The sequence below is a fragment of the Carcharodon carcharias genome, chromosome 2 (genome assembly GCF_017639515.1).
Source record: "Carcharodon carcharias isolate sCarCar2 chromosome 2, sCarCar2.pri, whole genome shotgun sequence".
In the NCBI taxonomy this organism is placed as follows: Eukaryota; Metazoa; Chordata; class Chondrichthyes; order Lamniformes; family Lamnidae; genus Carcharodon; species Carcharodon carcharias.
The window spans coordinates 125,446,401-125,462,115 of NC_054468.1; the positions used below are offsets into that span (position 1 = coordinate 125,446,401).

A 15,715-nucleotide genomic window follows, 5' to 3' on the forward strand; every position below is an offset into this window, starting at 1 on the left:
ACCAACTGTGAATTTAATAATTCAATGCCTGAATAATAGATTGTAATAATATTGCTCTTTCCATATAAATCTAGACCTACATCAGAAACTGCTGCAAGGCATACTAGGAGTCATGCTGTATTCAACTTAATTAAATTTCAGAAAGCAAGTGAAATTAGCCAAGAATGTCTACTATTAAAATAATTGGAGTTATTTCAGACTGTTATATTGTTAAATTGTTACAGTAATTTGTAAAAATGTAGGAACTAATTGTTATGCAGTACAGAACTTGAGTATTGCTGAAAAAATACATTTTGTTGAAGTTTTTTGTCTTGCACTCATCAGGACAATTGCAAGAATATCAATGTCAGGGGGAGCAATAACTTTATTCTGTATGTGAAGTGCTGATTGGTTGGCAAGTGGAGTCTGAACTTGAGAATTGCTGAACCAGAGTCCACTTGCCAAACAATCAGCACTCTCTTCTCATACAGTATAAAGTTGTTGCTTCCCCTGACATGGGTATTCTTGCGATTGTCCTGATGAGTGCAAGATGAAAAGCTTCAACAAAATGCTTCTTTTCAGCAATAATTGTTAAGTGATACCAGGGTGCCATATTTCACTGCCACCTTGGTGGCATGTGCCAAGTGGCAATGCATCGGTGTATTGTCCATCAGCCACATGGAGAGCAGCAAGAAATATACTCGATGAAGCTCCAGCATTTTGAGTCTAAAGTGTCATTATTTCTAAATTATGGAAACCAGAAGACACATCACAGACTACACTTGATCAAGTATTATATGAGAGAATATTGTGTGTTTGTTTTCTTTTAAAATGCATCTCCATTGTTTTTTCACTTTCATTTATTGTCTTTGGCCCTAGATCCATGTGTTTTTGCACAAAACAGAACTGAAAGTCCACCTTATCCTTTGTTAAGCTGAAGAAACAGAATCTGCATAGTAAGCATAAATCCTGTTAAAAGTTCTTCTTTTCATAAGCTGTAAAAAGCCTCAATGAATATACTATTCAAAAATCTCCTCTTGGGTTCTTACAAATTTTTGGAACAAACGTTCTACATTCCTCTAAGACACACTGCAAGTTTCCACTGAACATCTTCATTTACGCTAAGTGATTTTAACATAGTTCTTTCTACAAGTCAATGTGAAATCTTATACATCTATACATATGGGATATCTGAAAGGAATGTTCCTTTTGCAGATCTTCATGGCTTGATAAATTTATCCCATCTATCTATCAGCAGTTGTGTGGCAGAAATTGCTTTAACGTTGATGTAGAAATCAATTCCATCTATCATGAAGGAAAATTTGACAGAATGAACAGATTTTTAATGCAATATTGCGTTATCCACAGCATAACTAAAGCCAGATACAGAAGTAACGATAAAGGTGTTTAACTTGTATGTTTTGGCTTCAATATCATGATAACACAAATCTCTAGAACAGTTCTTACAGTGTCATGCCCCCCAGATGGTTAATGATGAGCCACCTCACCGCTGTTCTCTGGGAATCAGTAGCACAGGTCAAAGTTCAACACTCATCGGCAACATAGTCATAGCAGAACTCTTGGAACTCCCTCCTAACAGCACTGTGGGTGTACCTACACCATATGGACTGCACTGGTTTGAGAAGGCAGCTCACCACCGCCTTCTTGAGGGCAATTAGGGATGAGCAATAAATACTGGCCTAGCCAGCAACGCCCACATCCCATGAATGAATAAAAAAAAGAACAGGTGTCATCTGCTGTGCATGATTTATATACAAAGGATTTTATTGTGGAATTCAAGCCATATTACGTAAAGGACAACAGGGGTTACTGTGCATGTATTAAGAAAGAAATCATTTACTTGCCAGAATATCTGAAGCCATTAAGTAATTCCTTGTTGTGGTTTAATCTGGGTCCTAGTGACAGTGTGTTCAACTTTTTGTTAATGGGCGTGTCAAAGGATTGATCCAGAGTAGGTGTGAATAGCAGAATTAAGATCAGCACTGTCTGAAAACAAAAACATGAGAACAAGATACAGATTGGCACTCGGGACAAAAACTCAAACTGGAGGGCAGCATTCATGATCTGAAGTTGTACTGAACATCGAGTCCAGAAAACCATAAAGTGCTTAATGGGAAGTTGCGCTGTTGTTCCTCCGGCTTGCATTGGGCTTCACTGGAAGATCTGGGCTTCACTGGAACATTGTAGCAGGCCGAGGACAGAAATATAAGCATAGGAACAAGATGGTGAATTGAAATAGCAAGCAACCAGAAGGCTGGCGTCATGTTTGCAAATGGAGTGAAGATGTTCCACAAAGCAGAAAACATTTTCACTCAGGAGGGAAGCACTGAGCTCATCTTCTTTAAACTTTGAAGCCGACCAACTCATTTGCAAAAGTCATTGCTGAATGCAGCAACAATTCTAAACAGAAAGCAGCAAACATATCTTGCAAGCAAAACTGAACAATATTACACCAACGGGCAGCTACTGTAATATAAATTCCATTGGATTCGATCTATGACTATTACTGCTTGGCATTAGTTGATGTGGGTGCATTTTCGCAATTTGGTGTTTTACAATGTGACAGCAAAGCTTAAATTGCAATGCTGGCTTTTCCAAGTGTTAATCAATGATTTAACTACATATTTTACTTCTTTCGTTGTTGGTTCGTGTGTTGAGATGGATAAACCTGAAGTGCAGGAAAATGGGGTGGTACAATGAATTGCTGAGCCAATGGAGTAGGCCACGGAGTGGCAAGGCCTGGGTTTGTGGGCCGGATTTTTGCTACCGAGGTGGTTTGCTCAAGTTGGGAAATTTCTCAACTCAGCAGATCTGCCTGGGCTTGAAGGGCTCTGTTACACTCAATTTTCAGTCCGGGGCGGTGGGATCGAATCGGTCTTGCTGACCCTGGAAGCAGATCACAGGTGGCCGTGGGGTGGCGGGTGAGTGCTGAGGTGGGCTGGTTAGAAGGCCCATCTCGGTTCTACGGTACTTTGGCCCAGTTGTTTTAGAAGCTGTTAGGCCCTCTAGGCCTCACTCCCCACCCTGCCCCCCCACCCACTCCGTGACCCCTCCATGCCAACTCATGCCCTGTCTACTCCCCATGCCCCTCATTCCCCCATACATGTCACCTCACACCCCAAGCCACCTCCATAGCGATTCACCCACTATCCACCAAAGGCAGACCTCAGGGGTCATGTGGAGATGCAAAAAAACTAACAATTTAACATTTAAAATCTTTGAAAGGGCCCAAATTCCTTCAAGTCCTTTTCACAAAAAGAGATCACCTTGCTTAACTAGTTTACTGGTAGAATTGAATGTTTAGTCAACTCAACTCAATGTGACAGTAATGCTGGGCAAAACAAGAGTAAGCCTCCAAGTAAAAAAAAACACTGCTGTTTAAGTGTCATAGTCAGTCATCCAAACAGATTATACCACACTGTGTTGATGTATTTTGCAAAAAGGGCGCCACTAAATATTGTACTCCAGCCAAACATTCAGGGGTGAAATTCTGGTTTCAGTTAACTAGCAAAAGTTGACATGAATATAAAGCGGCAGATGTTATTCCCAAGGCAAGCCTCTTGGATTTGGAAAACAATCTACAGCAATGATTAGTAGACGACAACTGTTGATAGTTAAACAAATTGATAGAGGTATGGTGCATTTAGCCTCCTATAGCGCAAGCCATCATAAGCACAAGCCCCCATGTTCAACAGTTCTGTCATCTTAATCTCCTGGCAAGCTAGCAATACAGCTTCACTTTAGGCTTTCCTTTTCTAAAGAGATTCTACACTAGGAGCAGATTATGGTACGGGGGAGGGTGAAGGGTGAAACCCCAATCAAAAAAACAGGGAAAACTGGGAAATAAGAATACTGGCCTGAAGTGGTCTTGTATACTTTAAAGTGGAACACTAGTAAAAACTGGGAAATGAGAGTACTGGTCCGAACTGTTTTTTACCTTCTGGAAAGGATATGAAGCATTAACTTATTCTTCCAATTCTGGTTTGAGGATTTGATGATGGAGTGAGAAAGAAAGAGATGGAGAGAGAGAGAGAGAAATACAGACATTAACACTGTAAAGATATCTACTGAAATCACAACACAGGGAGAAATGGCCTGAGCAACAATGATAATGCAAGTCCATGTAGCTGGTGAGTAATCCACACATATTATTTAGACTCACTTATGGCAATCCAACCCTGAAGCTTAATGTCTATAAAAAGTTTGAAGTGCATTAAATTTCTCATGTATTGCATCCTCAGAGCAAAAAACAAATCACGTTCTTATTGAAAATATGATTTAACACTGTCCTGTAGTAGTTGGTGTTGGCTTGTAAACTTTGGTGAGGTGTGATACATTGTATAACAATTCACCCCTTTCAGATCATAACTTGGGCATTCAGTGGTATCATTATATCATCACTTAAATTACAAAGGAACCAGTTATATTTAGATGGAGACAACTAACTACAATCAGTTTGGTGGAGCCATTTTGTAGCAAAGTCATCTACAAATTTATTAACTACAGCAACAGTTAAAGACAACAGTCTTCTTCATCACGGTCATTTCTTCTCTGCAGGAAGTAGCAAACAAGCTGAAGAAGACATTACACTAAGACCAGGGGTGTCAAGCATGCAGGCGTGCACGGAGCTTTCAAATATTCCTGTAAAAATGTGCTGTGAAACTGCAAAGTGGCCTCCTGTGCTGTTTTTATAAATATATAAATTAAACATGCTTTATTCTTAAAACTACCTGTACAGACAAAAACTAGAGCAACTTTGCTTCTTCAGCTGCAGCATTTGTACCTTCATCAATATTTCCAAATCTAAAACCGTGCAGCTGGGTAAAACTGTGATAATAATAATAATATCTTATATACTCTACCTTTTCGAAAAGAAAAAAATTCCCAATATATACATTTTTATACCATCAATATACACACATGTACCATTGACTATGCAACTGTTCCAAACACAAAATAAAAGTTTCGTGCAAATATACCTCCCGGAAAAATCAGTCTCATCAGGAAGCAGTAGTATCTGGGTACAAACTGCAGTGCAGTGACTGTAGAGATTTCAAATTTCACATCACAGACTGCTTGAAGGCTGTGGCTCAAAGCTTCAATTCCACTTTCCTTTAAGCAGTAGGAACAGCTGGTGAGCATAAAGATAAGGTGACTCTTGTCGATATGTACATTCTTGGTATTCAAGCTCTCTGGGAGAAGGGCAGGGGAGATGGAGAATGGGGATGGAAAGGGGAGAAAGTGAGAGGTAAAAATCACAGGGCATTATAATCCCTTGCTTCCAGACACACCTTATTTTCTTCAATAGCAATTACCATTAAACCTCTATCATCCCACTCTTCTGTCTCAGGGCAAAATATTTTTTCTGATATAACTGAGAATATACAAACGTGGCAGGTACATCTTCCAGCCTTACGTTAATTAGCAGCCAACGAAATCAGATAGTTTCGAGTGTGTGTGTGTCTGTGTGTGTGTGTGTGTGTGTGTGTGTGTGTGTCTCTATCATGACTCCACATAAATACATTAAAAATACGTTCACATCAATACAGGTGTTTTTTTTCTCTCAAAAATATGTCTTGTACCAAGTTCTCAGTAAGAGCAGTTCCATGTTGCCAACAATAAGCCATGGGACTTCAACTCTTTGTATTGTTTTTGTATTGCACTGATACCAAGGTGCTTGCTCCCAGGTCATCTTCACTGTACATCAGTGTTCCCGGCACATGGGAAGGTTCACAAAAGTGAATACGTTGAACTCTGTCATGATGGAGAAACACAAGAAAACGGCGTAGAGGAAGAGGGACACACACCCAAGCTTCTTATCTAGTTTCCATTTGTTCAAATGAACGCCAACGACCTATGGAGGAAACAACAAAAGCACCAACAACAGGTTTTAGGGTTTCGTTAAAAGCCATCTTCAATATCTCACATTTCTCTCATGTGCATGATTGTTTAGTGTCTTTACAAGGGCTCACAAACACAAAGACAAACCAGGTGATAGCACAAAGGAACATTAGGAGCAGGAAGAGGCCATTCAGCCTCTTGATCCTGTTCTGCATTCAATGTGATCATGGCTGATCTGCATTGCAACTCCATCTTCCCACCTTCCTCTGGTACCCTTAACCTAACAAAAACCTATTGATCTCAGTCCCAAAAGCTCCAATTATCCTCCAACATCCACAACCTTTAGGGACAGAGAGTTCCAGACTTAAGAGCATCAGAAATAGGAGCAGGAGTTTGCCATGCGGCCCCTCAATCCTGCTCTGCCATTCAGTAAGATCGGGGATGATCTCTGACCTCATCTCCACTTCCCTGCCCGCTCCCCCTATGTAGGAAACTGTTCGAAATACTACCCTTTGTATGAAGAAGTACTTCTGATTTCATGTTGGAATGGCCTAGCCCAAATTTTAAGATTATGCCCCCTTGTTAAACCTGTGACAATAAAAATCACTTCAGGAGACAATAAATCCATGTCGTTTTCCTTACTTATTGAGCTTTGCAAGATCCAGTAATATAAATCTTGTTGCGGTTTGTGTGCGTTGAGAGTTCAGCACGATACTACATTTGTTTGAAATTCACCCCCCACCCACCCCATTTGCTCTGCTCCTCATCTGAAGATGCTGACTTTTACTGGGGTGTCTTCTAATAGAAGGATGCTACTCAGTGCAGCTTCATGTCATGCCTGCCCGCTGGCACTTGACTGAGGGGTGAGTCGAGGCGAAGAATGTCAGAGCTGAGCCTAACCCTAAGCACGGCATGTATATTTTCAAGGTCAAATCCCGGAACAACAGATCTAGTGAGGTGATCATCATTCTACTCAGCAGTAGCAGAATACAGCCTGAACTGGCTGTAGTCGTATGTCAGATAGTGAACAACTTAGTAAGCTGTAAGTATACATACACGTACCCATGATGATGCCAAATTATAAGTGAGTGTTGGTTGGTGAGAGATCATTAATGGCCTAAAATCAGACAGGCAGATTTTTACAGGAAGCATGAAGAAATAAGCTTGCAATCCTTTAATTTTGGAACGACAGATATTAAAATGAGGTACCCAAAAGCAAATTCGACCCTGCATAAATTATCGGTACTTTTCCGTAACAGTTTTTGGTAACACCCAGTGAGGTCATGTCCAACTGCTCAACTGAAGAACAATCTCAGGTTCAAGAACAGGAATATTAATTTGCATAAAAAAATCAGTCAATAATTTTAAGTTGTATAATGTTAATATTACTAAAATGTTACGTGATTTTAGTTTCAAGTTTCATACGTGAGGGCAAAGACGTTCACATTGGTTTAAATCTTCCAGTGTCGCTAAGCAACCACGGCCAGGAACTTACCTATGTTGGGCAGGAGCGGGCGCAGAGCCAATCGCTGCCTGAGATCGGCTGCACGTCGCCATTTTATGCACGTCGCTGCCTCGGGGAGATTAGGTTGGTAATGGAAATCTTGAATAAAGGGTCTGAAAAATTATTCGAACATGTCCCCATGTCACATGAGCTGGGACATGTTTTTACAGTTTGCAAATTTTATTTAATTATTTTATTAAACCTTCAGGAAACTTCATCCAGCCCGTGGATGAGGTTTCCTGAAAAATGCGAAGGCTGCCTGCGCTCCTAGCCTGCGTTGGTAACAACTTTAGTTGGTTTTTTAATGGCCTGAATAGGCTGTTGACAGTTCAGCGGGTACGCAGCTGCCTCTGGCACATGCCCGCTGAACGAAATATCTAAATGACAGTTCGGCGGGCACACAGCTGCCTCTGGTGCGCTCCCACCAAATGAAATATCTAAATGATGCACAATGACGTTGGGACACTCGCCCGATGTCATCGCGCGTCATTTTGCATGTCGGGCCCGCCCCCGCACTCCAACAACAATATTCTGGCCCAAGTTTTGGCAATGGTGCTTTCCCTAACAAAATATACTTGATGTGGACCCCCTTACAATTAGGTGTGGTGTGAGGCTACACTATGGTAGTGTTCTTCCGCTGAAAAGAAATCTCACTAAAACACTGTAGGAAGCACACCGACTTTGGGGCTTGATACTGTCAAATTCCTTCAGTGCATCTGGGTACCACAGCGCAAAATAGTGCTGGAGCCAGATAATCAACCATGACAAACAGTACAGAAAGGGGTTTTTTTTCCTGCCCTTGCTGGCGACTTAACATCGTACTTTCTAGTCCTTGAGACAGAATTATCTGCAATAAAATGTAAGCCTGCAGACTTCTCACACACCAGCAATTGGATGAGGAAGAGCTTCGAAAGTTAACTGGTTAATTAGAATTTCTGGAATGTATTTAGATGGATTTTTTCAAATTCATGATGAGAATTTTGACTCAAGTTGGACAGATTGGTTGAAATAGTATCTTGGTTTAGCTGAAGTTCAAGTGTGAGCATGCCTGTCTGAGAGAAGGGAAGAAAGCAGATTATGCGGAAGAGAGACATGTAAAAGAGTTGGTGCTGTAAGCAGGTAAAATTTGAAGAATTTATGAGTGCAGAAAAGCATGTAGAAAAACAAACAGGTCCTCAGGAGAGAAAGTTTTAGGAAATTCAGAATAAATCCTTTGAATTGCCTCTTACAGAAAAGCAACAAAACCAGATGTTATGACATCAGTAGCATACACCCATGGAGCGAGTTATGGCAACATCATTGCACAAGCAACAACTGCAGTTCACCACTGGCTCAGCAGTGATATCAATCTCATAACACACTGGCAATGAGCTGGTCCAAACATGATGGGAGTGAATACTTACTGTTACGAAGACAGAAGCTAGCAGCAGTCCCACTGAATATATAAGCCCCCGACTGTTCAACGCTAACTAAATAAAGAGAAAGGAAATATTTTATGTTTCTTGCAGAAAGTTTCACAGTGGTCATACTAGACTTCTTTCTGCTGATTAGAGTGCGGTGTGAGATGTAAAAATTACACTTTAGTCTCCAGCTCACTGGCTAAACTTATTTATTCAGTTTCTTTTCCCACTGCTTTTTCCCTTCAAGCCTTGAAGATAATACGGCAGCTATTCCAATTCCTTCTAAGCATGTTATCAGAAAATCGTAAGTGAAAGTCACCGTAATCCCGGAGGACCATAGGCTGCTCTCTCATCAGATAGAGAGATGACTGGTGGTGAGTTTAACCTGAAGGTCACCACACCTCAGGTGGGCAGCGAGGTTGAGAAGGCGGGGCCTTCATGGGTACGGGAATTGAACCTGCGCTGTTGGCATCACTCTGCATCGCAAACCAGCCGCCCAGCCAACCCAGCTAACCAACAAGCCAATCACCTGGAACCAATTGCCCATGATTTTTCAATGAGCCTCCTCAGTGTCCAAAGTTTTTTCCCATGTATGAGGACTTGGAAAATCCATGCCAGTGACTCTCAGTTACACAGGGCCTGGCAGTCCCTGGATATCTGGCTCGGATGCATATTCTCCAAGTGTCAGCTTTGGCAGCACCTTCAGCATATTACTTGATATGGATGTGGGGAGAGGTTACACAAAGCTTCATACTGTCTTGTCCTAAAGTCATTGGTAACGAGCAGTGCTGAATTGGAAGGGATAATCAACTTTGCTGCATCTCAATATAAGAGTCATCCGGACTCGAAATGTTAACTCTGTTTCTCTCACCACAGATGCTGCCAGATCGGCTGGGTTTTTCCAGCATTTTCTGTTTTCTTTCAGATTTCCAGCATCTGCAGTATTTCGCTTTTATTTTGCTGCATCTCTATCCTTACAAACCAGCTTCTGTAGATGGGGACACACCCAGGTTTGACACTATATAAACCCCTTTTTTGCTTTGTTGTATATTTGTGACTCTGATAATGAAAGAACAGGTACTCCATCCTGGACCACAACAGGCAATTGCTGGACATCCCATTTCTACAGGGACCACCTCAATATTGTAACATTCGCAATGTTGATCACCCTGCAGTAAGTATCATGCCCCTTTTTCCACTGCAGATGGATAAATTGCTAATGCCTGTGTTTGCCTGAGTTATATTTTGGTGGTTCTGAAGCCCTGGAAATACTGCAGGCCCTCTAGAGTTTGGTTCATAACTTTATAGTCCTGGCCAAAGACTTGCCCAGATATTGTGGGAAAGTGTGTGCAAGTGAATTGCTGGTCCACAACTCAGCTGGCACGGAGAGGAAATGAGCGTTGAGTGGCAAGCCCTGGTTTTAGTGGCTATTCATCTTGCCCAATCATTTGTGGAGTCATATTCTGTCTCTGGGGGCAGGGGGAATGTACACTATCTTCAAACATTGTCTCCAAATGCACCACTGTAACCTAAATCAAATATAAAAGCCTCTGAATGGACTTGTTTGGTGAAAGGGCCTGATTTCCCTCTTCACCCACCTTTAATCATTTTGGGTTGTTAAATATTCATCACCATTGCACAGCCCCAATTGTTAAAAGTGAAGGAAGAGCTAAATGATTGGGTGGGGGTTCACATGGTGGGATAGTGGAATTTTGGTAGCGTTCTGATGTTAAGTAGTTATGGAAGGCGGGGGTGGGGAGGGTGGAGATGAAAATATGACCAAAATAAAAACAAAAAAACTGCGGATGCTGGATGCTGCCAGACCTGCTGAGTTTTTCCAGGTAATTCTGTTTTTGTTATGAAAATATGACTGGCTGTTTATCAAAAGAAGACCATGTAGGTTTGTAATGGGCACAAAATGATGGATGAAGAGACATAGGAATTTCTTTTATTATATTCTCATGGGTTTTGAGGGGATCGCTGACAAAACCAGCATTCGCTGCCCGTCCCTAGTTGCCCTGAAAATTGACAGGTAGGGTTACGGGCCGGGAAGGGAGGAGGACGGTAGGTTCGGCGGTGAACTCCTCCAGCATCAGATAGTCGAAGAAAAAATTACCTTGTTTTGTGGTGGGCTCTGTACATCACCTTAAAAAGTTGCATGATAAATAAACTCAGGCTAAAGGGGTAAAGACTGTGGCCTGGCAGTTTGCAAAATATGTCAGTACTGTAATATTTTTATACTCAATAACTGCACAGGATGAATACTTACATATGATCCGTAATTAACCGCAATTGTTTTTATAGTCCAGGGTAGGCCAAGTCCCATTAAGATGTCAAAGACATTGCTTCCTATAGAATTAGATACTGCCATATCTCCCATGCCTGTGAATATCAGAAGAGGTCATTTGTTATCCAACATCTTACTCAATTTTTTTTACTACTACCTCATACTTCTTGGATATATTGAGCGGTGAGTCAGCAAACACTTCCAATGTTTTGTTCACTTTCCCTTTGCCAAGCTCTATCCCATGGACAGAGGACAAAAAACTTTGGTTTTTACCGACAGTGTGCATTTCTTTGTACTGAATATGATTTACCAATGAGTAACCCAGGATTGTGCTCTCTTTGTAAGATTCTGGCCACCTCCTATAAGTCCACATTCTCTCCTGGATTGATGTCTTGTTCAAACCTAGCTAGTAAACCTGCACTTCCAGATCACTATGTGCAGTGGAAACAACAGGCATCTCAGCACAGATTCCTAGGCATCTCATTCAGTGACATTCCCTCCCAGCGTAACCCAACATCCTTTATAATAACCCCCTGTCTTCTTCCCTTTATCCAGTTATTAAGGCCCTTTTCAACTCTGGACTGTCCCATATCATCTCCTCCCTATCTTCTGTACTAGGGTACAGCTCTCCCAATCATTGCCATGCTGAATTCCCATTGTGTCTATTTGTGGCTGCTGATTTAAACTCAAACCCACTACTTTTATCTTGCATTTTATTTTCTTCTCTTGACATCTCTTGAACCTGTCCCTCCTCCATCCGCTCCCATTGGGCATAACCAGTGGGTCAACAATCACCGCATCTCCCTCCAGAATACCCATTTACTCACAAATAGAATTGTTGCCGTCGACAAGATTTTTGTGGACCATTACAATGATGCTGTGGATTTAACAGGAACTTGCCCACTGCATTCCCTCTTTTTTTCTTGCCTACAAGGCCAAACCTCCCCCAAGATTCCTCCCCGCCCTAGCCAAGAACCCGTGCCTTCATCTCCTATTTTCCCTCATGCTCTCTCCAAGCTCATCTTGTCCCAGAGACCTACCTCTTGCTTCCTTGACCCTCTTTCCACGAACCTGCTGACTGCCTAACTTCCATTTCTGGCCCCTGCTTTAGCCAACATTGTGAATGGTTCCTTCTCCTCAGACACTGTCCCCTCCATTTCAAAACCATCATCATTCCTCTCTCTTACAGAAAACATTACTGATTCCTCTGTCATTACAAACTACTGCCCCATCTCCAATCTTGATTTCTTCGCCAAAATCCATGAACATTTTGTGTTGTTGCTCCCAAATCTGTGTCAATCTCTCCCCCAATTCCATATTTGAATTTCTCCAATCAGGCTTCTGCCTCAGCAAAGTGACTGACAGAATTCTTATCAAAGTCACAGATGATATCCTCGATAACTGTGACCTTGGTGTACCATCCTTTTCAACCTTTCTATAGCCGTTGACATAGTCAATCAGACCATGCACCACCAACACCTCTTCTCCGTTCTCCATTCCAGTGGGACTACCCTTGTTTCATTCTATTCTTACTTATAAACTTGCAGCCAGAACATCTCCAGCAATGGCTTCTCTTCCTACCTCTGCACCATTACCTCTGGAGTCCTCTGAAGGATCTATCCTTGACCCCTCTTGATTTTCATCTGATGCTGCCCTCACTGACATTATCCATGGATATAATGACCAAATCCTTTTCTGAGGTGGCAGAAAACCCGCTGAAAATGGGGGTGGGTGGCGACCCTGCTTCGGCAGGACCTGGGGCCTCATTTTGTCAGCAGCTGCCAACTAAGTGTCTGCCACCACTAGCAAGGCCATGGCTGAGGCTGCAGCGCAGATGAAGGTGCCTCAATGACTGGGTGCCCTCGTAGAGGGTGTGGCAGTGGGGGGTAGCTAGAGCTTGGAAGGCAAGCCCTGGTGATTGCGGGGTTGCTGAAGGTAGGTGGTGCCGTTGCCATTATGGGAGGGGCGCCCTCTGCAACTAAAGGGGGGTCACTCCCACCCCAAATCCATTGGGAGCCACCAGCTTTCACTGGCTTGTCTCTCCACAAGCTGAACTTTGACTGTATATCCTCTCCATCAAAAAGACTGCCTACTTACACCTCCATGATGTTGCCAGTCTCCATTCCTGGCTCAGCCTGTCTGCTGATGAGACTCTCATCCATACTTTTTGTCACCGCTACACTTGATTACTTCTGGCCGTCCTCCAGCTTCCATATACTTTGGCTCATCCACACTATTCCATAACCAAGTCCTGCTCATTCATCACCTTTATACTCACTGACTTACATTGGCTCCTGTTTCAAATTTAAAATTCTCATTCCCCTGTTTAAATTCCTTCCTGGCCTCACACCTCCGAAGGTCTGTAACCTTTGCCAGTGCTCCAGAATCTCTGTGACCCTCCAACTTTGGCCTCTTGTCCATTCCCACTCATTTCGTACCACCACTGGTGCCTGTGCCTTCAGCCAACTTGAGCCTAAGTTGTAGAATTCCCTACTTCTTCATTTCCTCTCTCCCTTTAAGACCCCCTTAAAACCCTCTTTGACCGAGCATTCAGTCAGCACCGCTCACATCATCTGCTCTGGACTGGTCTTTTTCACTCCTGTGTAGTGTCTTCTGGCCTTTTTTTAAGATATGTTAAAGGTGCTATAAAAATGCAAGTTATGTATTGTTGGGGTCTTTTCTGGTTAAAAATTTTGTGATAAGTATTTATTTAGCAAATTAATTACCTCCCGGTTACTCTCATAAAATGAAGTTAATATATCTGTAGCTTTTCGGTTAGCTTCTGTTGTGCTTCTTCCCTTCTGACTTGCTCAAAGTGCTTTGCAAATCTCCTGTAAAAGTTTACAAAATTTGCGGGGAAGGGAGAGAGTGCCGAGTTGGGATAAGGTTGCACAGAAAGGTGAAAAAAGTGATTGGGTTGCCAAGAAAAAGCGGAAGATGGATGGTATGAAGTTTGCTTCAGGATATCCAGTGAGATAAGGTGGGGGGAGGGTTTGCAGTACCTAATGGTACGGATGCCTTTTGAATCACACATTGATGAGGGCAAAGCATTAAGTATACCTGAACTCCAAGGGTTTCCTTGACAATCCTTCTGATGTAACGTTGAAGCAATCTGCTGCTGCAACCCCTTATTTACTCTTGGCAGCCCGTTATCTTTTTATTTAGCCCTTCTATCTCAGTGGACCATTTAGGGGTCCACTGTGGTCATCAGTGGTCATCTCTAAAGTTTAGGTCAATGTTTCCATTAATATGCATATAACCTGCATACAGGTTATCGGGGGTAGATGGGAATGTGGAAATTGAAACACAAAATCATCAGCCATGATCTTATTGAATGGCGGAGCAGGCTCGAGGGGCTGAATGTTCTATTCCTGCTTCTATTTCTTATGTTCTCATCCTGGCTTGTGGATACAGACAGGTCTCGGTGCTTCGAGTTATAATTATCCAGCAACATGGCTAGAGCTCCAAGATCTTCCCTGTTGATAAACTTCTGGGTACACAAAATTCAAGCAGGATGGAGCAATGAGTAACAAATATAAACACAAGTAGAATTTAGTGGGCCACATTGCCATGACTCTTGGCCGTGAGTCAATAATTCAGTGAAAATTCACAGGAGCGTAGCAGTAGGTTGTCTTCTGAGTGTGGGATTAATGGGTTTTGTTGAGATGGAAAAGAGGGAGTTTGAGTTTGCATCAGACCCTCAACCATACTGTGCCTAGCCTGAGAGAGCTTGGGGCTGGCTGTGGGTGTTAGAAGTGTTCCATTCTCCCTCCTTGACATGCCTTATTTTGACGATCGAGCACAAATAAATTAATGCAAAATAAATCTATTGCAATGCACAAAAAGAACTGTACCTTGGATATGTGGATGGAGAATATACTGTGCAAATTATATATAAGATAAGCAGACTTGCTGAACCACAAACTGACTTCAGGCCTAAGCATTTAAATCATATTCCAATTGGCAAGGCGGCTTTATACATTTCTCTCAGGTATATAAATAGACTTTTGGTCATACAGAGCTTGACTATTGCTGAAAAAAAGAGACATGGCAAAGCTTTTCATCTTGCACTCATCAGGACAGCTATGCAAGATAATCCAACAGTAAAGGGAGCAACAATTTATGTTCATGAGAAGATAGTGCTGATTGGTTGGCAAGTAGACTCTGATTGCTGGAGGCATTGCCATGGAAAATGCAGCAGAGAACAGTTAACTGCCAAGCTTTTGTTTCAAATTCAAACCAGGAAACAATACATTACTCTCTTTTCTCAGCAATACATTGCTCTCAGTGTTGATATTTATGTAATGCTTACCTTGCCGGGCAACTATAAGGCTGGCCATGCAATCTGGTACGCTTGTTCCAGCTGCCAGGAAGGTGATTCCCATTATAACATCAGGAATTCCTAGTGTGTACCCAATTATTGTGACCTAGACAACAGCACATTACTTTTAGTAACCGAGCACAGGATTCCAAAAGCGTTTATTTTATGGCTTTCACACTAAGATAACCACCGATGAGCCATCACTGCAGATTACTACTGCACTGACCACAGTTGGGCATGCACTTCTACCTGAATTTATTTCCAAATGCATTTATTTTGGTCATTCACATCATGTGCATTTTGAGCACCTCTGCATTCATGTCTCCCAGTCTCCCTTCCAAATGTCTGAGCTACCAGCATTA

General features: G+C 42.2%; 1 protein-coding gene across 1 annotated transcript in view; it reads right to left on the reverse strand.

Annotated features, from left to right (window-relative positions):
* Positions 1 to 4,473: 4,473 nt before the first annotated feature.
* slc24a3 (solute carrier family 24 member 3) overlaps positions 4,474 to 15,715 on the reverse strand; it is a 374,289-nt gene continuing 363,047 nt past the window's right edge. The window contains exons 14-17 of the mRNA XM_041182903.1: positions 15,345 to 15,459; positions 11,015 to 11,127; positions 8,749 to 8,814; positions 4,474 to 5,854 (exon numbers count right to left, since the gene is read on the reverse strand). Of these exons, the coding sequence (XP_041038837.1) occupies positions 5,705 to 5,854; positions 8,749 to 8,814; positions 11,015 to 11,127; positions 15,345 to 15,459 (444 nt within the window). The 3' untranslated portion in view covers positions 4,474 to 5,704. The remainder of the gene's footprint in view (positions 5,855 to 8,748; positions 8,815 to 11,014; positions 11,128 to 15,344; positions 15,460 to 15,715) is intronic.